General features: G+C 43.7%; 9 protein-coding genes across 10 annotated transcripts in view; 4 read left to right on the top strand and 5 right to left on the bottom strand.

Moving 5' to 3' along the window:
• The window catches only part of LOC126559451 (elongin-B), a 37,214-nt gene extending 20,339 nt beyond the window's left edge, over nucleotides 1-16,875 (bottom strand). The window contains exon 1 of the mRNA XM_050215613.1: nucleotides 16,870-16,875. The gene's annotated coding sequence lies outside the window, so the exon portion shown is untranslated. The remainder of the gene's footprint in view (nucleotides 1-16,869) is intronic.
• Nucleotides 1-21,308, top strand: part of LOC126557475 (dihydropyrimidinase) — a 445,624-nt gene that overhangs the window by 40,219 nt on the left and 384,097 nt on the right. The window lies entirely within an intron of this gene.
• Nucleotides 1,737-2,856, bottom strand: LOC126559212 (uncharacterized). The gene is made up of 3 exons (XM_050215337.1): nucleotides 2,794-2,856; nucleotides 2,510-2,689; nucleotides 1,737-2,072 (listed from the first exon to the last, which is right to left on the bottom strand). The coding sequence occupies exons 1-3, from the start codon at nucleotides 2,854-2,856 to the stop codon at nucleotides 1,737-1,739; spliced, it is 579 nt and encodes a 192-aa protein (XP_050071294.1).
• LOC126558473 (uncharacterized) lies at nucleotides 3,724-4,839 on the top strand. The gene is made up of 2 exons (XM_050214495.1): nucleotides 3,724-3,789; nucleotides 3,853-4,839. The coding sequence occupies exons 1-2, from the start codon at nucleotides 3,724-3,726 to the stop codon at nucleotides 4,837-4,839; spliced, it is 1,053 nt and encodes a 350-aa protein (XP_050070452.1).
• On the bottom strand, nucleotides 5,323-6,772 carry LOC126559077 (uncharacterized). Its single transcript, XM_050215183.1, has 3 exons — nucleotides 6,468-6,772; nucleotides 6,222-6,370; nucleotides 5,323-6,134 (listed from the first exon to the last, which is right to left on the bottom strand). Exons 1-3 carry the CDS (start codon nucleotides 6,764-6,766, stop codon nucleotides 5,323-5,325), a joined length of 1,260 nt encoding a protein of 419 aa, XP_050071140.1. The 5' UTR covers nucleotides 6,767-6,772.
• LOC126558697 (uncharacterized) lies at nucleotides 8,626-9,590 on the bottom strand. Its single transcript, XM_050214749.1, has 2 exons — nucleotides 9,274-9,590; nucleotides 8,626-9,199 (listed from the first exon to the last, which is right to left on the bottom strand). Exons 1-2 carry the CDS (start codon nucleotides 9,588-9,590, stop codon nucleotides 8,626-8,628), a joined length of 891 nt encoding a protein of 296 aa, XP_050070706.1.
• On the bottom strand, nucleotides 10,232-11,808 carry LOC126560130 (lanC-like protein 3 homolog). Its single transcript, XM_050216292.1, has 3 exons — nucleotides 11,756-11,808; nucleotides 11,368-11,561; nucleotides 10,232-11,307 (listed from the first exon to the last, which is right to left on the bottom strand). The coding sequence occupies exons 1-3, from the start codon at nucleotides 11,806-11,808 to the stop codon at nucleotides 10,232-10,234; spliced, it is 1,323 nt and encodes a 440-aa protein (XP_050072249.1).
• Nucleotides 11,810-13,713, top strand: LOC126557605 (golgin-84). Its single transcript, XM_050213443.1, has 4 exons — nucleotides 11,810-13,023; nucleotides 13,090-13,264; nucleotides 13,331-13,406; nucleotides 13,486-13,713. The coding sequence occupies exons 1-4, from the start codon at nucleotides 11,810-11,812 to the stop codon at nucleotides 13,698-13,700; spliced, it is 1,680 nt and encodes a 559-aa protein (XP_050069400.1). The 3' UTR covers nucleotides 13,701-13,713.
• LOC126557352 (ralA-binding protein 1) lies at nucleotides 13,950-16,679 on the top strand. The gene is made up of 5 exons (XM_050213087.1): nucleotides 13,950-14,098; nucleotides 14,217-14,349; nucleotides 14,524-15,363; nucleotides 15,698-15,881; nucleotides 15,963-16,679. The coding sequence occupies exons 1-5, from the start codon at nucleotides 14,005-14,007 to the stop codon at nucleotides 16,677-16,679; spliced, it is 1,968 nt and encodes a 655-aa protein (XP_050069044.1). The 5' UTR covers nucleotides 13,950-14,004.

Raw genomic sequence — 21,308 nt, 5'->3', positions numbered from 1 at the left:
GTTGTCATTTTTGAAATTTCTCTTGTCTTGTTAGTTCCTTAAAAGGTAAAAAATAATTTACCTGACTGAATACTTAACCTGGTGTAAAATGCTGCCGTAAAATGGTTGACCCTTAGCCGCATTAAAACGTTACACAGTTCTGTACAGGGCCAAAAAGGATAGTTTTATTTTACATGGCTTTATATAAGTAAAATCGATGTCATGAGGCAGCAGTCGATGCATCAGACCCACAACGCGATCATTAGTTAATCACTTCCTTCACCTTCTGTTGAATCGTGTCCCCAAACTCGCTGGTTTTCGTCTTGAACAGCTCACCCATTTCACCGAGTTTGTTGAAGAACGTCTAAAATGGTTAGAAAGGATAAGAAATATATTTTAAAATCTATTTTATTGGCATTTTAAACCATTGTGACCAGGCTGGTACGCTACTTACATCGACGTTTTCCTTCGTGAAGGTGTCGCTGATAGTCTTTTTAATCGTTGCCACTCCATCCTCGACGGCGTCACGTCGTAAGCGTGCGGCAAGGGTGAACTGTAATCGAGTAAATCATACATGGCATAGGTAAGTGTCGGGAGACAGAAATAGTATGGCAAATTCTTCAGAGCTTCTTCCAGAAAATCCACCCCACTTAACACAAGAAACAAAGCCTTAAAGTTAAGTTGAAGCTAGAGAAATATTCAACATGAGATCACAAGCAAAAACGATTATTTTTTGCATGACACTCAGTACACGTGATCACCGAGAACAGTGTTATAGCACCAAGACACCAAGATCACTAAACGATCACCTTCCCACTGGATCATCACCTGTATGATGCAGAAGATCACAACGAACAGCAGGGCAAGTTTGGCCATGATGGGTTTGGGTTTATTTTCGGCACACCAAAAAAGCTTCACAAATATTCCAATAGAGGCAGAACGGCACCAACCGACCAATGCTAGCGATCCGACACAGACGAGCTAATAATCACGAATGTTAAAAGTCGTCGCACTTGAACTGATGTTTTATTTACTTGGCGATGTTGTGCGGGCATTGCGAGTCATAGATGATGATGGTGGAAACGATCGTTCGTACCATTTACACTGGCCAGCTCGATGTTTCGATGTGAGCGTGCCTGTGGTTCCCGCAATTTAGTCCGAATGTCCGCCGTCGCTTATCAGCCTGCCCGCATGCACATCTACACGTTCGGTTCATCGATAGTACAACCAACCAACAACCAATGATCGTAGGGCGAGGGATGAAGTTACTTCCGATTGATAGCGTACGACGTCAGAAGAATTTAGCAGAACTTTGATTAATGGAGGTATTTTAACATTCTCGGGTGGAAGAAGTAGCAGGAATATTTCATTGAGGGAAAAAAAACTAGCCAATATTTGGGTAGAAATGTCTTAAAATTCCTTCATTTGCAAAAATATCGGTCAATCAGTTAATTTGATAAAACAATTTCTTTGTGTAGTGTAATGTTGTTTCATTGCCCGCAACAATAGGCCATTCTAGCACATTTTATCTTCCTCCAGGCGGGATCCACCCACCACCCTAACAGGGGCACAGCCGATGACCTTTGCGGACAGGGTATAAGTTTATTTCAATTGGAATTCAATGTCAACCATTTGCAGGTTCTCGTTTTCCCTCACGATCCGGTTTTGATGATACAATTACCATTCTGCCCATTCCACAGACTGTGTGTGTGTGTGTGTGTGTGCGTTGTTTTCGTCCCATCAGCAAAATTGATCCATTAAGCCGGTTGTTCCTCATCGTCTTCATCGTCATATGCCGATCGTACGCTTTCCCGCTGTTCCCGTGCACGTTGCACTTTCTGCCGCGCTTGGCTTTCGAGCACATGCAGCACACCGAGCACCATATCGTAAAACCGTTTGGAGCTTGTTATCCGTCGCAGCTGATACGCATCCGGTGGGTAAAATTTGTCCCCATCGTCATCATCATCCTCGGGCTGCTCGGCAGACGGCGGGCCCGGTTCGGTTGCTGCCTCGCCCGATTCTAGCGACAGTGCCAGCAACGGTTTTTCCACCCGCCCACCAAATATTGCGCTCCCGAACAATGGGGTGAGGAGCTAGTAGGAATGTATTGGAGGGGGGAAAAAAAGTTGGAAACACATTTAAAAATGGACACACGACAACAATTACCCATACTGTCGCGAACCGACATCATGCCACCAATATCAAATTACGTAAAAAAAAAAACCAACCCCAATCACCGCGAATCGAAGCGGCACACGAGCAATGACCATGACTGTTGACTGTTAATGCGTATTAGACGTGAACCCGAACCACCGCGAACTCATCCAAACGTGCCAAATGAAGAAAAGTTAACACATTCTATGTCAAGCGGTGCTGCGATAGTGTGTTGCAATCTAAACGGATTTGGTAACATTTTCTTTTCCTTTTTCGTACGCCCCATTGATGCAAGGTAGGATCAGTAAAAGCGCCAAATAGTGTCGGCTAATGATTCTTAGCACACCGAAGAACCGCTGACCATGAGATACTGTACCGGAAGTGTTTGCGATCGCTCCTGTCGCCTTGACCGTTTCTTGGGAATAATCTGAATGGTGTCTAGTATGCGGAGCACTATCTCTAGCAGGGGTGATTTTGGAGCATTGCTAGATGCGGCAGCTATGCTGCCAAATTCTTTGATAGCTGCTGTTGGATGGTCGGCTTTCCGCAAACTGTACTTTACTTGTGGAAATTATAATTTTGTTACAAGTTAGAATGTGACACTGGAAGACATGCTGGAATGATGCATGCTGTTTCCTACCCCTTGTCACCGATACTTACACATTCCGCTAACTCTAGGTGCAAAATGGTACAGCAGAAAACGATCACTATGCGCACGTCCATTGCTGCTTCAGATGCTCACCGCAGATCGAACGATATCGCGCAACGACACATAACTCTGCACTGGGCGCGACTGGCTGTTTGGTGGCCACCAGCGCGCTCTAACTAACCTGCCGGTTGGATCGCAACATGCTGGCTTTTGCAGAAAACTCCCACAAGTGACCCTACCCAAATGCAAAACACCGTCTGCCACACATCAGCTACTGGCACGGGGTCACAAACACGGCAAGTCATCGTGCAATCCGTAGGAAACGGTGCGCAAGGTACTTTTGGTCTTGAAGACACATATTTCGCTTGTCAAATTGATCATAACATGTGATTAAATGATGCCAAACAATAGGGTCATGGGCATATGCCATAGTTGAGTAGTTGGTAGTTGATAATTTATGCACATGCTTTGGGATTTGTTCACTTGAATGCTTCCAGTATGTTACTGATACGGTTGTAGCATATGCAGGAAGTATTTGTGAGAGCATGGCGTGGTAGAAAACGGAATAAAATTTAAATACTTTTTATTTATTAGATGGCTTATTATAGCTTAAATTTATTTTTTTAAAGCGTTGCTTAATGTAGCCCCCGGTTTGCATTCGTCAGCTTCGTAGTAAGCTTAGCAGAACTTGAGCTAACTTGAGTGAAAGTCACGTAGAATAGCGCTTACTGCTGAATGTTGTCCCAACAACATTGAAACGCGCGGGGTACCTCAAATATGACTATTTTCCACCGCAAAGCTGACCTTCTCGCAGCGTGTTTATGTGCTTTTTCTGAAGGATTATTTACCGCAAACAGCAACAGCAAAAGTCAGCTGAACCAACCCATAGAACAACTAAACCCGGTGCAGGGTTCAGCTCCGAACTAGTGCCAAACCGAACGATGAACGGGCTCGTGAAAGTTGTTGTATTAGGCTCCGTGCTAGCCGCAGGATTTTTAACGCAAGAGGTAAGCGTTAGGTTGCGTTTTTGATGATTGAACGTTTTAAAAATGTAAAAATTTCATTCAAAGATTTCCGGTGAGCCCAATTTATTTGGACTTGAAATGGAACCCTCGCAACACGTCATGCACATCCGGAAGCTTTCCGATAGTGATAAGCTGAGGATCGAACTGGAACCGGTATGGTTTCATCTAGAGTCATCCGAGCAAAATCCGCGCAGCGAAAGTCAGCAAGTCAAACGGCAAGCCGACATGAAACGCCCCTACAAAATGTATTCCAACAAGGAGGAGCTAGCACGCCATCAGCAGAAGAGGAGAGATTCACGATCGGAGCATTCCGATTTGAACGATGAGACGAATTCGTACCTAAAAGACTTCTGGCATACAGATCTGCCCAGTAATTCAGCTTCAAGCGAGACGACGAAAGCATCAAACTCACTAGAAGAACAGCTTGAAAACGTCAACTTGCCGAGCTGTTTTCGAAAATATTTGCACGAAATGTACGATCGCAACAGTGAAAGCGTCCGCAAGCTGATGCGCTGTCTGACGGAACGGTCGGACGAGGGTTCTACCAAAGCTCGCCGTACACAGCGCGTTCGGCCACAGTATTCCAACAGCCAGGAGGATGATTACTATCGCAGCGATCAGCGCGTACGAAGGATGCCGCAACGTAAAGTGGTTCGGAAGCGAAAGTATAACGACGATGGATCGCAGGAAGGCACGTCGGACGAGCAATTAAAGTTCGAGCAACTGTTTATCCGGTCGGACAGCGATAGCGGTGGGCAGATTTTTGAACCTTTCAACAAGGAAAGCGATTCGGAAAGTGGTGCCAGTGAGGATAGCTCTTCGACCGATGACAGTCGGCGCGGTGATACTAAACCACAGTCACAAGAGCCGGAGTCACACGAGTCGGAGGAAAGTTTGTATACGCGCGACGGTCGATTGCGTCCAGTCGCTTACAGACGGTTGCCGCAAAAGTATAACACCGGCAGTCGACAGCAATCGAATTCTGACGAATCGGAACGAGATAGTAGTGGGGAGGAGAGTGATGAATCTTGAAGACTGTTGATTGAAGTAAATTATTTGTTGATTTTGCGACTGAAATGCGTCTTGTGTTGTAGAAATAAAAAAGAATAAATTTCTGTTTTATAAAAGTTTTTTTATTTGAAATACTTTTTCTTCACATCAGCCGTCCAAGACACTAACTAAAAGGCTTTGGATTATTTAAGTACAAAGGAGGTAATCAAGTAATATTTTATTTAACATTTATTCGTTCAATATTCGTTTACTAATTTATTATAGTTGTGTACTCTGTCGTGTCCGTTTGTGTCTTCTAATTTTGTAACAAGTCGTCCGAAAGGTCCATTACTGTATCATTTAAAGTGCTGATGCCTGGTAGTCGGTTGTAGTCGTCGTCAAACGATCATCAAATGTCAGCTAGTAGTAAAATATGCATGAAAGAAAGAAAATAAATAGAATTACTATCGTCTTCTAGTAGTTCGGTACTTATTATAAACCTAAAATACGTTATGAGACCCATTTTCATGTTCTTTTACGTAACCGATTTCTTCGCCGATCCTCACTTGGTACCGTTTTCCGATCAATTTTCCTTCCGATCAAATTAAGACCCTTTGAGGCCACCCGATTCAACTTTGGTGGCTTGTATTCACCCTCAATCGGTTCAATCTCGTACTTCTGCAGACCATCACCTTGCTCGATCACGGTCCTCGTACCGTACTTCAACGGTAGGGTAAAGTTTTTCTTATGCTTTTGCTGATAAATATCATAAAAAAGTACGGTCAAATTGCCTATCACATCGTTAGTGGTCGGACTATACTCCTCCCTTGGCAGGGCGTCCAAATGCTTCTTGATCTGCTCGTACGTAATGGGATTCGAGGCGTCCCCGATGTAAACGGCTGGCTCGGCGTTGTTTTGTCGCATCCCGGGAGCACTCACTAGCTCACTTGCTTCCGCTTTTACCAAATTTGCCTGATTCGCGGGCATACAGTGACAAACAAAACCACCCTGACGATCAGCCGCCATATTGCTGAAAGCATACTCTTTACGCTTCGATCGTGGCATGTTCGGTGGACGCCTTAAAAAAGGATTTCTTGCACGAAAGCTGGGCCTTAGTGGCCTATGCGTATGGACAAAAATTTGCCCTGGGTCAGCTGGGTCACTAAGCCCAGGGGTAAATTTATCAGTTTTCAATGGGTCTAAAATACTGCGTCGTAGACGTGGTAACTCATTGCGACTACTGTCGTCTGTGGATCGTTCCTGGGCGGTACTATTAAGTTGGTTATCATTTACTTTATTTACCACATACCGTCTATTGTGACAATCGCACTGACATTCTGAAATGTAAAAACAAATGTTCACGATTAGAGAATTCCTATTACAGCTAGCAAAAAAATAAAAGATCACAGGTGTTAGTAGCTTACCCCGAACAGGATGATCTGCATAAGCAGCCAGTTTAACTTTGGAGCACTTTTTTTTCTTTTTCGGTTCCAGTACCTCAAAATCGTGAGTATCGTAAGTATCCTCTTCACAACAGCACGGCTGCTCCATGTCGTAACGATAATTATAAGATCTGGACAAAAGTATAAAAAGAATGATTTATGTTTCATAGCACTTGTAGCCTTCCAGGCGATCACTCGGTATTGTAATTCCTTGCACTTATCACTTACTTTCCACAACTTCGCTCTGGTAACACCTCAACTGCTGCATCCAAATGATCATACGTTTCTTTATGACAATCGGTAAACTTTTCCACATCATAGTGATAGTTTCGAAGCTTCCGACAACCAGGATCCTTGGGAGCTTCCACGTCAAAGTGATGCCGGCAGACGGGACATTCGTTGCAACAGCTTTCGCGTGGAAATCCATCCCTGTGGGCACTAGATTTTCTGGGTAGAGCGTTGCCGACCTGCAGCTCGATGCAGATCAGCACAATAAGGCAAAGCGCGATCCAACCGAAACACTTCATCTTTTCACACACCATTGCGAGCACTGGAAGCTGACCAACAGTTACTGGAATGTTTTATAACATTTCTTCAGCCAAAAACCCCTCGACACAGATTTCTGGAAACAAAGTCAAGAGATAAAGATTGGGACACTTTGCAACAAACAGCACCCGTACGGTTAGCTATGGCTACACGGGTTTACCTTTTGCTAGAACGGGTATGTGGAGTGTCACTTATGTAAAACGGTCCAAGAAAGGTCACGTAGCGAAACAGGTGCGCTTATACCATTAGTGCTGAGTGGCCAGACGCCGTTGGACACTATTGCAGCGCAGCCCGTGAGCCCGTCTGTTTATCATTTGCGCTCGGTATGTTTTAACACGTTTTCTGCGGTGGAAAGGATTTTGTTCCGATAAGCATTTCTGTTACATGCGTCTGTGTACTGCAGGAACTAGAGACGGAAAGCTCCAGTTTAAAGTACCGACGATAGAAACGCCACAGCGCATGGTGGATAATGGGGTGAAGCCATAATGTCTTTTTGTTTTAACACGTATTATTTAAATGTTTTATATCAACCCAGCCACGCACTATTTTTAAATAAGATTGTCTGAATTGAAATGCTTTCCTAAACATCTTCCCTCTTTTGGTTAAATCCTTGCACCTAGGGCTACCTTCCCTTATCACATGTGTTTATCATCTGTGACTTAAATAATTCATTCCCTAATGATCAACCTGACGTGTTCCCGAGTCACATTCCAGACGATTTTATTTCCACCCGAAGGTGTTGGGCATTATGTAGACTAACTTATCTCTTATGGTAGACAAAAAAAAAAAACATTCAAGCCTTGATTTACTATTACTTCAAGCTAACTATCCTCTTAAGCTATGTAGCAAAATAATTGATCATATTCAATTAATAGAATATAGTAATACAATAATAGAATAATATGCTATTATGCGACAAAGGCTATCCCGGTGGTAAAGCATCTTGGACCATCTTGGACCATTCCGCCATAGTGAGGACTTGTCCATCCAACTGCGTAGTGTCAATAAGTCGCGTAAGCCCATTAATTAGATTAGATGGCCAGCATGATCTCGGAGGTCGTTAAGCCAAAAAGAAAAAGAAAAAACGGGGAAGAAGAATATAAAAATATAACAATCAACCAGGGGCGAATTATAATATAAGATGGTTAGGATCTTGAGCTTTCAAGGTGCCCGGAGAGATTGGGATCTTCCTATAAATAGCTGTTTGGCCATAGAAGTATTGAGAATTCATAAGAACCATAGCCATAGAAGTATTGAGAGATCATAAGAAGGAACGCTCAGGTCGGATAGGTTAACCTTTTTTTCAGGACAAGTAATTAACTGTCCGAACCGAATTAGACTTCGACGATAGCCACTAATTCTTCCGGGGGAGTGGGGAGGCACTACTGAGGCCCACATCCGTAGAAAAGGTAATGGCGGAACTTTCCCGAATCTGAGAGAGATCCTCCCAAAGAATTACAAAGCGCTGAGGTGATGAATGATGTGATGAAATGGTGCATGGGATCACCTCGGTCACCAAACTATCGTTCAATTATAGCAGTTATTCTAGATTTTTGACCATTTTTTTCAGATGTGATTCGATAGCGTTGTCTATAAATTATTGGTATTTTCAAGAGTAAAACAAAAAATAGTTTGTCTTATTGTATTATATGACCTGCAACGAAGAAAAAGATGAGATAAAGTAACACAGAACTGACGCGTAAGGAGTAAGTTTTATCCATAATATATTTTCTTGTTACTATGTACAAACAAGTACGCAAATTGGATTAGCAAAACCTAGGTTTACTCTAGTATATCACAACAGAGACCATTTAATTTTTTGTACACCATATAGGCAACATTAGACTACGAGCGCCGGTTCGGGATCATCGGATGAGCGAGTTTTGCGATACTTTTTAGCGAACGGGCAATCATATTCCTCCGTATCCGGTTCGTAGCTATCATGTGACGGACAGTCACATTTCTTCTTCAGTTTCAAACACTTGGAACAGTGCTTGGCCGGTTGCTCGGGTGAGTAATCCTCCTCGGTGCTTTCCACTTCCTCGGTGCTGGATCGGTCCTGGCAACGATCACAAACCGGTCCGTCCTGCGGTAGTACGTTGAACTTTCGTTCCTTGTGTTCCACCTTGCCATAGCAGATGTCGAAGTAGCTTTGATCCTTCGGATTGCAAGGTGCACCTTCTTCCTCTTCCGATGAACACACACGGCAGCGGACCCGCTTACGCTTCGGGGGCTTTAGTTCCAGCACATGCATGTTGGTTTTGAACATTCGTTCCTCGGGGATACCTTCCGGTTTGGGCATAGGCGTGGGCTTCATCGGTTTACCGTGCATGTACAAATCTGCCTCGGGAATACTCTTGATTTGTGCATACTCAATCGCGATCTGACGGCTTACCGAATCGACAGGATATTTACTGTGGAAAAACAAGTACTCAAAGGGTATTAGTACATCCGTACTTTAACAATGTTGGAACATATTTTCGGCTACCTTTTCCGCTGATCGGATTGATGTTCGAAACCGCATTCACATGATCTTGATTTTGCAAACTTGGGTTCAACATGTTCCGGGGCTAGGGGTCGAATGCGGTACTCCTGTTCGCACGAGCAAACATCCGGTTTCGGCTTGAATTCAAGCGGCTTAGTTACATTGCACTTTTTCTTCTTGAAAAACGGAAACGGTTGTGGTGATGGTCCACGGTGGATTTTCAAATGACATTCACATTCGTTACGGTTACATTCCTTGCACTTGGCATCTACCACGGCCAGTGCAACTAGGACAAACACTAGAGCTAAAACGATCCTCATGCTAATGGCTCACTGTGTGCACCCTTCTTCCACTACAAAACTGTGCCGAACTTGACCGTCAAAACGACTGACGGAATTAACGAGACTTAGGGAACGTTTTATACCTTCATCCAATTCGTTGGACTGTTTTCATAGTGTCTAACCATGGTACCACGTTTGATTGTTATGCCGCCGGAGAGTATCCAAGGTCGTTTGCCTTGGTGTGATTTCTGCTGTACTTTGTCACCTGGTAGAAAGCACCGATGAATCAGACGACGTGCCTCGGCTTGATTCCGATGGGTACGCTACGGTACTGGTAGCCGTTACATCAAGCACCATATTTGGCTTCTAGTGGACGGTCAAGTAAAATGTTTACGGTTGATGTTTTGGAACACGAAGTTAAAACGAGCTGTTGTTGTTAGGTTATACAGGCATGCCCGGAACATGCTTTCTTCATTCTGCTGTCGCATTGTTCAATCACGATGAGGAAGTATTTTGAACAGGTTTTTTTTTTTGCTTTGTAAAGTCGTAATGTTCAGGTGAGAGAATAGTTTATTGAAATTTTATAATAATCCAACATAGTTTTTTTCATACTAACGAAATTCAGCCAGAGTTACAACATTATTGCAGGTGAACATTTTCTTGACTATTATAAAAAAAAATTATGTAATTTTTTTCTCAAACACATCCATGAATGGAAACGAGGACTGCAACGGATTTAGTAGGTCAGCCAAAAAACATACAGTTCCCGCCAAGCCTTCGTACAAACTGTATGGGCGATCGGGTGCCAGAAGCTTTTCGGAAAATATTGTAGAGTTTAAAAAATCAGCAAATTTCGCTGCCCTATACAAATAACGCAGCTCTCCCGTTAAGCGATACATTAGCAGGAAAGAATACCCATTACCCGCCACCCCATGACAAAGTCCAGGACCTTTGCGCAGCAATCCTTGGCGCCAGATTGTGTCAGAGCTCTTGCGGCAGCATTCTAGATACTTTTCTTCCTTGAAAGTAAGATAAGCTTTCGCGAACAGATAAATTGCCCCACCACATCCATGGCACCAGTGGACGAGCGTTCGGTCCGAATCATGTCTTGTAGGAAATTTTCCATCGTTACTCTGCAGTGTTAGTACGTAATCTATGCTGTTCTTGATGTCAGCTAGTTTCGTTGTTGAAGCACAAAATTCACCACTATCGTTATGATTAAACCAAGGCGATTCTAGTAGAGCGTGCAGAATGGCACAAATTCCATGAGCAGCTCCCAGATAAGTTTTTTCGTGATATTCATACATCAATGGCGATCCTATTCGTAGCGAAGTGGCAAGGCGGCGTCCACGTTTCATTAAAACTTTACAAACTTTGGTTATCATTTCATTTCCGATCGGTTTCGTTTCGATCGTTTGATTTAACCAGTATGCTCCGTGCAGGAAGCCGGCTCTTCCAACCAGCACCTCGTCGGCTTCGTATCCGTCATCAGTCGCACATTCTGGATAGCCTTTTAGAAAGATTTCTACATCAATTTTCATTTGATGCCTATTTTCTTGAGCGTGGAAGACAACTGCAGATACGGCTGCAATTCCAGCACCACCACAAAGAAAAGCTACGCTATCCTTGCTGGAACGATGTTTCTTCGTAGATTGTCGTTTGGCTTCATCGATGTAATTCGATGCAAGATTCAAACATGGAAACTTGCTTTTCGTTTCCTTCGTTCGAGATAGTTTCCAGAACATGAAAGCGATCCCTGAAATTACAAATATAGTGAGTAAATGTTGGTATTGCGAACGGTGAGTTTAAATTTTACCAGCAGTTCCAACATAAAGATCTTCTCGCATCTTTGCTTGTGTGTGGTTCTTCTGAATCATTCCTACATACTTTTCAATTAGGTTGACCACCCCACTACGAGACACTAGCTTATGTTGCTCTGTGCCATGCGTTTTCTCATCGTAATCGGCGTAAGGATTTGGAAAGAATCGTTCCGACGTGTTTGTAATTTTACTAACCGCAAAAGTGTTTTCAGCACACGGAATTGTTTACACGGTGAGAGATGTAAACAAACGCTGCTGTAACTTTAACACTACTGGCAACCCTTCCGCACTTGACAGTTCGCTCGAAAGTGACAGATATAAATATTTACATTCCACCACACAGACGACTCGCAGAAAAACATTTCGTGTAAAATCACAAATTACTGCGCTGTGTAATTTGTACTAACATTCCGAGCTAGCAGTTGTGCCATCGGCATCATGTCTTGGTTTCAAGATCTGGCTGGAAAAGCAGAAAACATTCTCACGAAGATCGATCAGAACGCTGCAACAGTGCTACAAACTCGCCCAACATCTGGTGATGTGGAAGGTGCCCCATTACTGGAGGTCAGTGTGATGACAAACGAAGCCCCTCCGCCACAGCATGTACCCAAACCGAGGGTGGTTTCGAAAAGCACACTGCTGAGCAAAAAGACACCTAAAGGAATGGTGCGCTCTGCATCGAGTGCATCGTACGAAAAAAGCCTAGAACTCGAGGCTGAAACACAATCAACAAAATCCGAAAAACAAAACATATCCGGATCCTCTTCCCGGCGCAGTTCGCTGACCTCGAAGAAGGGAGGAACAGTGATTGATATGAGCGAACTGGTGGCTAACCATTCCAGCCACGATGATCGTGAGCCAAACTTTTCGATTGAAAAGGAGCTGGCTGCAATGAAGATAGTTCTTGCCGAGATAAAAGCCGAACGTGATGAATTAAAAAGTGAGCTTGACACAGCACTATCGCAACAACTAAGCAATGGGGAAACGGAAAGCAAGCTTTTGGAGCTAGAGGTGCTGTGCCAGAATTTATCCGAAGAAAAAATGGCTTTAGCCGGAAAGTTGCTCGCCATTGAAGAGGCAAACAGTAAATACGTAAAATCCATCTCCGAGCTAGAATCAACGATTGCAAAGCACATACAGAGCGAGCAGGAACTGAACGGGAAGTTAGAGACGGCGAAACTGGAAACAGAAAATGTGCTCGGTGAATTGCAACAGTATCGTGTACGTGCACATGCAACTTTACAATTGAAAGAGAAAACGATTGAACAGCTAAAGGAGCAACTGAACGGTAATCGAGCTGATGATGGTACAAGTCCAAACGATGCTACTAAGCTCACCAGTGCGGAACAGATACTTCAGATTGAGCTGGACCAAACGAGGCAAGAGAAGGCGAATCTTTTGGAGGAACTGAACATTCTTAACGAACGCATGAAGCAGCGTGAAGCACAATGGATGAGTAACGAAGAAAAATTGCGGCTTACCGTACACGGACTCGAACAAAATGGTCAACGTTTTCAGCAGCAAGCTTCGTTCGAGATGGATAAATTTAAATTGCTAGAAGAGGATTTTAAAGCACAGCAAAAAGAGCTAGCCTCTGCCCGGGAGGAGCTTATAAAGCAACGTACCAGCTTAACCTTGCGGCTGCATGAGAAGTATGTTTGCGGAAGGTTTTATTTTTATAATAACTGATTATTTCCCATTCTAATTAATTATTTCAGAGAGTTGGAGAACAACAAGCTTCGTAACAAAATACACACCCGACCCGTAAGCCCACTAAACGACCATGAAGATCGGTTAGCTTCATTGACACAGTCACTAGTACAAAAGCAAACAGCACTAGAGACGGTAACTGCCGAAAGAAATGCTCTGCGAATACAGCTGGAAAAATTGGAAGTAAGTGTTTCTAATGAATGACAAGATTAATTAAACCTTCTAACGAAATCCTGTTTTAAATTCCAGAACCAGTACAGAAATACTGCATCGCAAGTGAGGCAACAGCGTGCGGTTTATTTAAACAGTAATGTAACAGATGATGGTAATTATTGGCTACTTGCTGCGGCATCCACTTAACTAAACCATTGGATCAATTTAATTTTTTTCTTCTTATCTTTTAGCCAAATCACAGGTTCCGAACTTTATGCTTGAAACGCCATTCGACAACAACGTGGCTCGAAGGATGAAACGGGCATACTCTTCGCTTGATTCAATCGGCATACGGCTGGGTGTTTTTCTGCGCCGTTACCCGCTGATACGTATTCTCGTCATAGTTTATGTTGCCGTATTGCATCTGTGGGTTATGTTTGTGCTATTATCTTCTACGCCTGCATAGAACCAACGCTAATTGTAAAATGTGTATACGTGTAGTTGTTAATTTTAATGTTTAAATAGATTCATAATATAACATCAAAGAAATGCGTAAAAAGTTTAGTTGAGAAGCAAACGTTTGCAACGGTCATCGTGCACATCCTTTTGAAATTCGCTCACGGTGTGGTGTAATTGGTTACGCCACATTGCTGGTGCGCATGCTGGTGTGGTGTAAACATCAGCAGTCAAATGTCACTCCGTGGTAGTCTTGTAAAAAGTAAACAACAACAAATCGTGCAATCACGATCAATTTTTGGTGAAAATTTGGGATGGATTTCGATAGTCCTGACTGCGTGGAAAAGGATTTTCCCGGCCTTTACGGTTCCGATGCGAGTGGAAAAAGCAAAAAAGATGACAAAGATTGTGCGTGTTTGTGTTATCGCTCACATTTGTCGCGTTTTAGTAGCTACGGAAAAGGCTAACTGCTTGCTTCTTTTTCCCCCTCTTGCTCTCTCTCTCGCTCTCCATCCTCATGCAACAGTTAGTGACGCTGATCCGGAAAAGGTCAGCAAAAAGGAACTGCTAATAGGCCGCCGAAAGGATAAGAAGGAAAAGAAAACGGCTTACGCCACCTTGGAGGGTGAAAGCTCACCGGAAGAGGAGCTAGAAACAAAGTAAGTTGGTAGCAGTTTGCTGTGCAGACCACACTAGTGCATGGTGCGGGTAGTGCATGTGCATTCGCCGTCACTCAGTCGCACTTCCATTCCAGTGCCAGTTGAAACCTGTGTGCCTCGTATCGGGAAACGTACCGTGAGCATGTGGAGTAAATCAATATTTCTCTTTGGTAGGAGCCCTTCGAAGACGAAAAAGTCTAAAACGTTCAAGTTCCCGACCAAGAGCAAGGAAAAGAGGGAAAAATCGCGCGAGAAGGATAAGGAAAAACCGGAATCATCGAAACAGGAGGAAAGCATTAAAGCTCCCGAAAAGGTAGAGAAGGAAAAGGATAAGAAAAAAGATAAGGAAAAAAAGGAAAAAGAAAAAAAGGATAAATCGAAGGACAAAAAGGATAAAAAGCTGAAGCAGGGAAGCGTCAGCGAGGAGGTATTGGAGCTGGGCGATGCGCAACCCATCTTTGGCGTGTCGCTTGGATTGGCTACCGAGCGTAGCCGTTGCCACGACGGTGTGAATCTGCCGCTGGTTGTACGTGACTGTATCGATTATCTGCAGGAGCACGGCCTACAGAGCGAACAGATCTATAAGGTAGAGGCTGTGAAGACAAAGCTGCAGCAGCTAAAGCGAACGTACAACAACCGGGAAGGATCGTGTATCGGTGAGATGGACGTACCGATTGCCTGTGGATTGTTGAAGATGTTTTTGCGTGAGCTACCGGAACCGATACTTACCACAGATCTGTCGTCACGATTCGAAGAGGTCGCTTCACACTCGCAGGTCTCACAGCAGGAACAGGAGCTGGTGTGCTTGGTCGAACAGTTGCCCAGCTGTAATAGGACGCTACTTTCGTGGATGTTTATGCATGTGGACGCGGTCACACAGAACGAAGATTTTACCAAAATGAATGCGCAGAACATTGCGATGCTGCTCAGCCCAACGCTTCAGATGTCACACCGCTTGTTTGTGGCGATACTGTGCCACTGCAGTACGCTCTTCGCCGACACAAGCTTGTATAAGTAAGTAAAACACGCCTAGATAGTTGCTCTCGTCTGATTGCCGCAGCGTGTCGGTCGCTAGATAAAAGGTGTATCTTTTCAACATAGTTCAAACAACTCAAGATAAGACAGAAATGCCTGTATCCCACTCGTCTGTGAGTGTGCTGACTGGTGATCATTTCCATCGTAAGCGCTGTTGCAAAGAGATACTCTTGGTTAAATTTGGTTTTTCGTAATGTTTAAAAAAACTCGTATAAAGCTACTGTCGAGCTTTTTCCTAAAGTGCGATACGCTGCTGATACTGTAAATTATGGAGTGAAATTTAAAAAGACAATCCATATAAACTTATTTTCAGATATATTCCACCGATCACTGCATCAAGTCCAAATTTACCGGAAACGCCGGACGAAATATCGCTCGAGCTTCGGAAACAGGAAAGCCTGCTGGCCCAAATTCATGCCGAAATGAATGCCGGCTTTGTTACGAAGAAACGCGAAGAGCAGCTATGGGAAGTGCAACGCATCATTACACAACTGAAGGTATGTTTGTTCGGTAACGCTCTTACCACAACTGTGCCAACAAAGTGTCTGTCTGTTCTTACTTGAACATCTTAATTCCAGCGTAAATTGCGATCATTTGAGAAAAAGTCCGATTGCGTACAGAAAAGCCTCGACGATACGGTGGATGGTGACATTTCGATCGATTTAAATATACAAAAATCGAAACTTTCCTGCTCGGACGATGAATCTTCCATTAAAACCGTAACGGCTCTCTCAACCGAATCAGCCACCAATACGGAAGCCAAAAACACACCACAAGAAACATCGGACGAAACGGGCCCAGCGGAAAGGAAAGCTTCCATTACGGAATCGCCCCCGAATACGACCGCAGTGAAACAGGATGCAAGTATGCATCAAACGGCACCGGAAGTGCCGGCACCTCCTTCGATAAGCGATAAGGTAACCGTTACGGATAATGGATTTTTGCTACTGCCCCAAAACCATCCGGAGTATCTTACGCTGATACGGTTGCAGCTTGAAAATCAGGAGCTGGTTAACTGGAAAGCTCAACTGCAGTCGCGCATTCAAACGGAAAGAAGTGAAATAGTGAAGATGAAGAAACTACTGGTAGCCGATGGTGCGATGAATGTGTCCGCCGGTCCCGAAACAGCTCCGGTAACGGCAAGCGAAGAGTACGAAAAATTGATGGCTCATTACGTGAAGGAAAATGCACTGCTCGAACAGAAGCGCCAGATGCTAGCGAAGGAAATATTCGAGGAAAACAAAAATCTGATACAAATGCAGGTGGAATTGGCACTGAATCGATACCGGATATAAGGAAGCCGGGACAGATTTTTACACGAACCACCACACGTAAAGGAAGTGGTTTAATTTTTGCTCTCTTAGTAGAATGTGACCTATAAGGTTTGTTTTTCTTTCTTTCTGTGAAAAGTGCAATGAAATGCAGGTGTAAAGCGTTCGCAGAGTGAAGAATCGTAAGAAGCAAATTTACTCCTCGAAACATTACGCGTCTCTTTCAGCCGTACTAGCTCGTATTGAGCCGGACACATTCAAATAAAACTCCTCTGTCCATCAAAAGCATAAGCGCATTGCATTGGGGAACCAGCAATCCCAATCCCATTTCTATGAGCGGCTGAGCAGAGTGTCGTGCCACTTTGTATTGCGAAGTTTAGGCTTGTTTCATGCCTTCTCCTAATTCGGTGAGAGTGTGCCAAACCTGCCGGATTGCATGTGAAGCGTACAAACCAAATAACGAAAAAAATTATGCGCGCGCACAAAATAAAAATTGTTTCAAGTGGACGTAAGAATGCGAGAGGATAAGTAAATACGCACGAGAGTGATGTTTCGGGGAGGGTTGATTTTATTTGTTCACTCACTCACACGTAAAAACTACAGTGTCTGAAGCGTAAACTGCAGCGATGAAAGATTGCTAAACAAACTGTGGCAGATCATTAATTATTTTTAACTTATAACGTAGGGAAACTATCATGTGGCTTCAATAAATGTATGTATTTATTCTGGTGTAGTGGATCGCATTTTTTCTTTTAATTCGTCTTCAATAATAATGAGTTATTTTAAATTTTGCACAATTTATTCCCCTCAGAGACTCTAAGCGGAGTAGAAGTAGTAGGGGCCCTCTTACACATGGAATCTAATTCTGAGCGGGTTAGTAGGTTCTTTGTGAGTTCGGGACCCCTTGCAAGCTCAGTGGCGCTCAGTCCGCTTACCGTTAAATCCGTTACTGATTGTACTTAAGTTTATCCGACTTCCTGAAGGGATGAGCTTTGCTCTGTAAAATGCACGAATGCTAAAAGCCTCTGTGTGTGTATGTGGGTGAAGACTAGGATATGTAGGAGGAATGGAGGCAATGCATGTCACGCACCATTTCTGTGTGCACGCGTGCAAGGGTGGATCTTGTTTATTTTTTTGTCCCCTTTTTTGGCCATACATCGCACTCGTCCTTAGCACAGGAAAACAGACACCAATTTCGTCCCTTTCCTGCATGCACCACCACTACAAAGCCGACTGCCCTCACACATCGGCTGCAACAAATGCATTGAAATGCATGAGGATCAACGAACAAGAAAAAAAATTCAAATATCCTTTGCGCGAGTGCCGGTGCGTTGAGTTCTCGGGCCGGAAAAGGGCGAAAGGGAAATCGCACACAGCTACACCACACTAGACCGCATACATACATACAGGGCCGTTGATGGTGGAAAACAAACACAGTGGAAAAGAAATCGTGTAGGAGAAAAATGCCTGCTCGCTGCTCGCTATATCGTCAGCATGGCACGGCGTTGTCGCGCGCGCTCTTGTAGCGGGTGCGTTTGTGTCTGTGTGTGTGTGTGTGTGTATGTTCTCTCCGTCTGGCAGGACGAACAAGGACACAACGAACGTTGCGTACTGTCCCATTTACCCCAACGTGCCGTACATGTATGCCACTCGCGCTCTCGTGCTCGTTGCCATGTGTCCGGCGCGCGCTTTCGCTGCCAGTAATGTTGCAACGGGGGTGTGTGAAAAAGGGGGTCCCCCTTTCCACGTAGGGGTGGATGATGGTGTTGGGTTGGCCGTACTCGGGTCGGTCGAGACTGGCTGCTCACCTTCTGCATGGTTCAGTCTGTAAAAAAGTCGCGTCCGAAGCGGTAGCCTCCGGAACGGCGCGTGTAGCCCGGCTACCCAGGAACACAACGCACGCACACGCACACAGACACAACGAAACGGAGTTTTTTTTGTTTGGAGTAAAATAGGCAAAAGAGAAAATAAAAATTTAAAAAAAAAAAAACACATGTAACAAGGACTCGGTTTCTGCATGTTTTAATGCGCGCGCGATCCACTGTCCCAGGACGATGAGACGGACACGATTAGATGTGACGAAATGATTAGTTAGGTGTTTTATCGTGAGGTGATGGTTTACCGTAAGTTTCAGTGGTTCGATGGTTTTGGGGGTTTCGTTTTTCTGCTCTGTTTGGGTGTGAAAAGTGTGAATATCCGCGAGGACTGCAGTGCCAAGCAATAAGCCAGCCCAATTGACTCCCGGATTCGTCCGGCAAAACCACGGATCCGTCCGGCATGCGGTGCTAAAGTGTGTAGAAAAGTGCGTGCCGAGGGTGGTTCAAAAGTGTTCCCACGAATGTGAAGAAAAAGTGAACACACACACATACGTCCATAAGGAACTCGTCCAAGTTTTGCAGTTTATTTTCTGTTTCCAGTTTTACGAGCCAACCGATGGGGTTCTACACCTTCCAACTACAGTTTTTCTTTTTATTTATGGCATCCCCCTTTTGTTCTTCTATCTAACCCCTCACAGTAAATTTTTTTTCGATTTTCATCAAAAATATCTTCCCCAAATCAGTGCTTTGAAGTTCCCGGCGACGCCGTTTTGCGCTTTTGCTGCCCCCAACCTTCTCATACACGTTCGGGGCATAAAATTATACGTTTCGTAAAGCAATAAATATCGATTCAACAGAAACTATAAATTGGAACAAGCAAAAAAAAGGGCTCATTTATGGTGCAAAAACAAAACTTGTGCATCGTCTTCCAGGTTTAGGCTTTTTTTAATTTAAAGTGTATTTTAAAGCTTAAGTTTAGGGAACCGACCATTAGGTCTTGCCACAACACATAAGAAAGGAGCTATTTTATTGGCGTTTTCTGTCTAATATTAAAAAAAAAACAATATTATCACAAAGAGTCCGTATGGTTATCCAATGTAGAAAAAGACACAAAAATAATGGCCGACTGCGGGGTGCTAAAAAGTTTGGTTTTTTTCTCTCGCCAAGTGACCAATAAGAAATTCTATCCTACTGTAATTAGCAACAAGTTAAGCGCAAGATAGAGAGTATGTGAAAAAATATATTGTGATAAAGAAAAGAGAAAAAGTGTGCAACAAAACGAAAAGTGGTGTAAAAATCGACCATAATCACTATACAACTACCTCACTGCAGTACACACCCCAGTAGTACAATCCGGATGTCGTTGGGCGAGCTTCATAGAAGTAATTAAAAACAAACTACAACTAAGAAAATAAAAGGTAAGTAGGTGGAATTCATCTTTGTCCTTGTTAAAAAGTGACATTTTCTCGCATTTCCAGTATGTGTTACGGTACGGCGATTAAAAGTAATTGTACGCTCGGTACACCCAAGAAGTTCGAACACATTAACAGCTTATACGATAAGAAAACGTTCAATGTGTGGGTGAAAAACTCCCCCATGTGATGTGTTGATGTTGTACCATGCATGGTAGGCATGATAAGTCCCTAGCCCATTTTTGACCACCCTGCACGAAGGAACCGACTGTCATCCTTCTTGCTTAGGGATAATTAGCGAACACGGCGCAGCAGCAGGTTTTGTGCTGGATGATTATTGGAGGGTAGAAATTGGTTGACAAGGCCAATGAACTTTACGGTCGGGTCATTTCGATTTTTGGTTTTCCAAAATGGAATAGGAAATATTTAATGATCTTCGTCATTGCTTGACGGTCTCGAAGTGGTGGAAGAATATAGTGTGCTCTACAGGCTCCACAAGGTCTTGCAATCCAGAAGACTCTAACCACACTTGAAATGGACTAGCAGGACATGAATAAGCTAAGTGTTGGTTACATAAAATGCAGCTAGTATAAGATGGAGATGGCACATCCTGCAACATTCCTGAGACTATCTACCACATGCAACTTGAGTGCCCATTTTACGACCCCTAGATCAGGAATCTCCTTTGAACACTTTCAAAGACATTGAAGGGAAAAAGAGGGAACGACAATCAAGTAAATCAGCAATTTAGTCGAAAAAACAACTTAGAGTTCTAACAAAATACATCATATCCCAGAGAGTAAGCAAAAAGCCCAATAACATCAAAATAACAGATTCAATAGTAAACCAAAACGCCTGTATATGATTCATTGAAGTCGGAAGGAACAAATAGAATTCTTCAAATAATGAAGAAGAATGCATTTGCCATTTTACAAGGGCGGGAGCTAACGACTAGCTTTGACGATATTTCCTGGCGATACTCAAAGCCGGAGCTCACGAGGAAGTTGCATGTGCCGAACGATCCGTTCGGCACGAGGCTTAGAAGTGCTCGTTGTCTGGATCAGGAGAAGTAGAACCTATCGGAGATTGGATGCAGCCGTGGATAGAAGACTGCAGTGCTAGGCTGAGTTTCCTGATCACCATTTCCTTGTAGGGCAGTTTACAGGAGAAGGTCCAGAAGAAGTCGAAGTCATTGCTAAACATGAACAGGTTCAGCAATGGAAATCATCATTATTAAAATAATAACTCGAAGTTATCCTTACGACACTTCTTGACACCACAACTGGCTTTGATTAAACTGATGAGCTTTGATACGCTGATTGTGAAGCGTATTCAAGTGATAACTAGCCTTTGCACGAACCGACTTCTTGTAGCATTGGTAAAGTCTGTAAATTAGACAAAAAATGCCTGGACGTTCACAAGGT

Source organism: Anopheles maculipalpis, chromosome 2RL (genome assembly GCF_943734695.1).
Source record: "Anopheles maculipalpis chromosome 2RL, idAnoMacuDA_375_x, whole genome shotgun sequence".
Lineage (NCBI taxonomy): Eukaryota > Metazoa > Arthropoda > Insecta > Diptera > Culicidae > Anopheles > Anopheles maculipalpis.
The sequence above is the reverse complement of the archived record's forward strand: the minus strand, read 5'-3'. Positions and strand labels throughout refer to the sequence as shown.

What these genes read in the sequence shown, in the direction of transcription:
- LOC126557352 (XM_050213087.1), top strand. Translation starts at nt 14,005, where the DNA reads ATGGATTTCGATAGTCCTGACTGCGTGGAAAAGGATTTTCCCGGCCTT. An exon ending in GAAGAGGAGCTAGAAACAAA is followed by an intron (nt 14,350 to 14,523) that starts GTAAGTTGGTAG and finishes TCTCTTTGGTAG; the next exon opens with GAGCCCTTCGAAGACGAAAA. An exon ending in GCATCATTACACAACTGAAG is followed by an intron (nt 15,882 to 15,962) that starts GTATGTTTGTTC and finishes TCTTAATTCCAG; the next exon opens with CGTAAATTGCGATCATTTGA.
- LOC126558697 (XM_050214749.1), bottom strand. Translation starts at nt 9,590, where the DNA reads ATGAGGATCGTTTTAGCTCTAGTGTTTGTCCTAGTTGCACTGGCCGTG. An exon ending in CAATCCGATCAGCGGAAAAG is followed by an intron (nt 9,200 to 9,273) that starts GTAGCCGAAAAT and finishes GTTTTTCCACAG; the next exon opens with TAAATATCCTGTCGATTCGG.
- LOC126557605 (XM_050213443.1), top strand. Translation starts at nt 11,810, where the DNA reads ATGTCTTGGTTTCAAGATCTGGCTGGAAAAGCAGAAAACATTCTCACG. An exon ending in ACCTTGCGGCTGCATGAGAA is followed by an intron (nt 13,024 to 13,089) that starts GTATGTTTGCGG and finishes TAATTATTTCAG; the next exon opens with AGAGTTGGAGAACAACAAGC. An exon ending in CAGTAATGTAACAGATGATG is followed by an intron (nt 13,407 to 13,485) that starts GTAATTATTGGC and finishes CTTATCTTTTAG; the next exon opens with CCAAATCACAGGTTCCGAAC.
- LOC126560130 (XM_050216292.1), bottom strand. Translation starts at nt 11,808, where the DNA reads ATGCCGATGGCACAACTGCTAGCTCGGAATGTTAGTACAAATTACACA. An exon ending in AGTACAAATTACACAGCGCA is followed by an intron (nt 11,562 to 11,755) that starts GTAATTTGTGAT and finishes TTTTGCGGTTAG; the next exon opens with TAAAATTACAAACACGTCGG. An exon ending in TCTTTATGTTGGAACTGCTG is followed by an intron (nt 11,308 to 11,367) that starts GTAAAATTTAAA and finishes TTGTAATTTCAG; the next exon opens with GGATCGCTTTCATGTTCTGG.
- LOC126559077 (XM_050215183.1), bottom strand. Translation starts at nt 6,766, where the DNA reads ATGAAGTGTTTCGGTTGGATCGCGCTTTGCCTTATTGTGCTGATCTGC. An exon ending in CCAGAGCGAAGTTGTGGAAA is followed by an intron (nt 6,371 to 6,467) that starts GTAAGTGATAAG and finishes ACTTTTGTCCAG; the next exon opens with ATCTTATAATTATCGTTACG. An exon ending in TGCAGATCATCCTGTTCGGG is followed by an intron (nt 6,135 to 6,221) that starts GTAAGCTACTAA and finishes TTTACATTTCAG; the next exon opens with AATGTCAGTGCGATTGTCAC.
- LOC126559212 (XM_050215337.1), bottom strand. Translation starts at nt 2,856, where the DNA reads ATGGACGTGCGCATAGTGATCGTTTTCTGCTGTACCATTTTGCACCTA. An exon ending in ACCTAGAGTTAGCGGAATGT is followed by an intron (nt 2,690 to 2,793) that starts GTAAGTATCGGT and finishes CCACAAGTAAAG; the next exon opens with TACAGTTTGCGGAAAGCCGA. An exon ending in AGCGATCGCAAACACTTCCG is followed by an intron (nt 2,073 to 2,509) that starts GTACAGTATCTC and finishes CATTCCTACTAG; the next exon opens with CTCCTCACCCCATTGTTCGG.
- LOC126558473 (XM_050214495.1), top strand. Translation starts at nt 3,724, where the DNA reads ATGAACGGGCTCGTGAAAGTTGTTGTATTAGGCTCCGTGCTAGCCGCA. An exon ending in CAGGATTTTTAACGCAAGAG is followed by an intron (nt 3,790 to 3,852) that starts GTAAGCGTTAGG and finishes TTTCATTCAAAG; the next exon opens with ATTTCCGGTGAGCCCAATTT.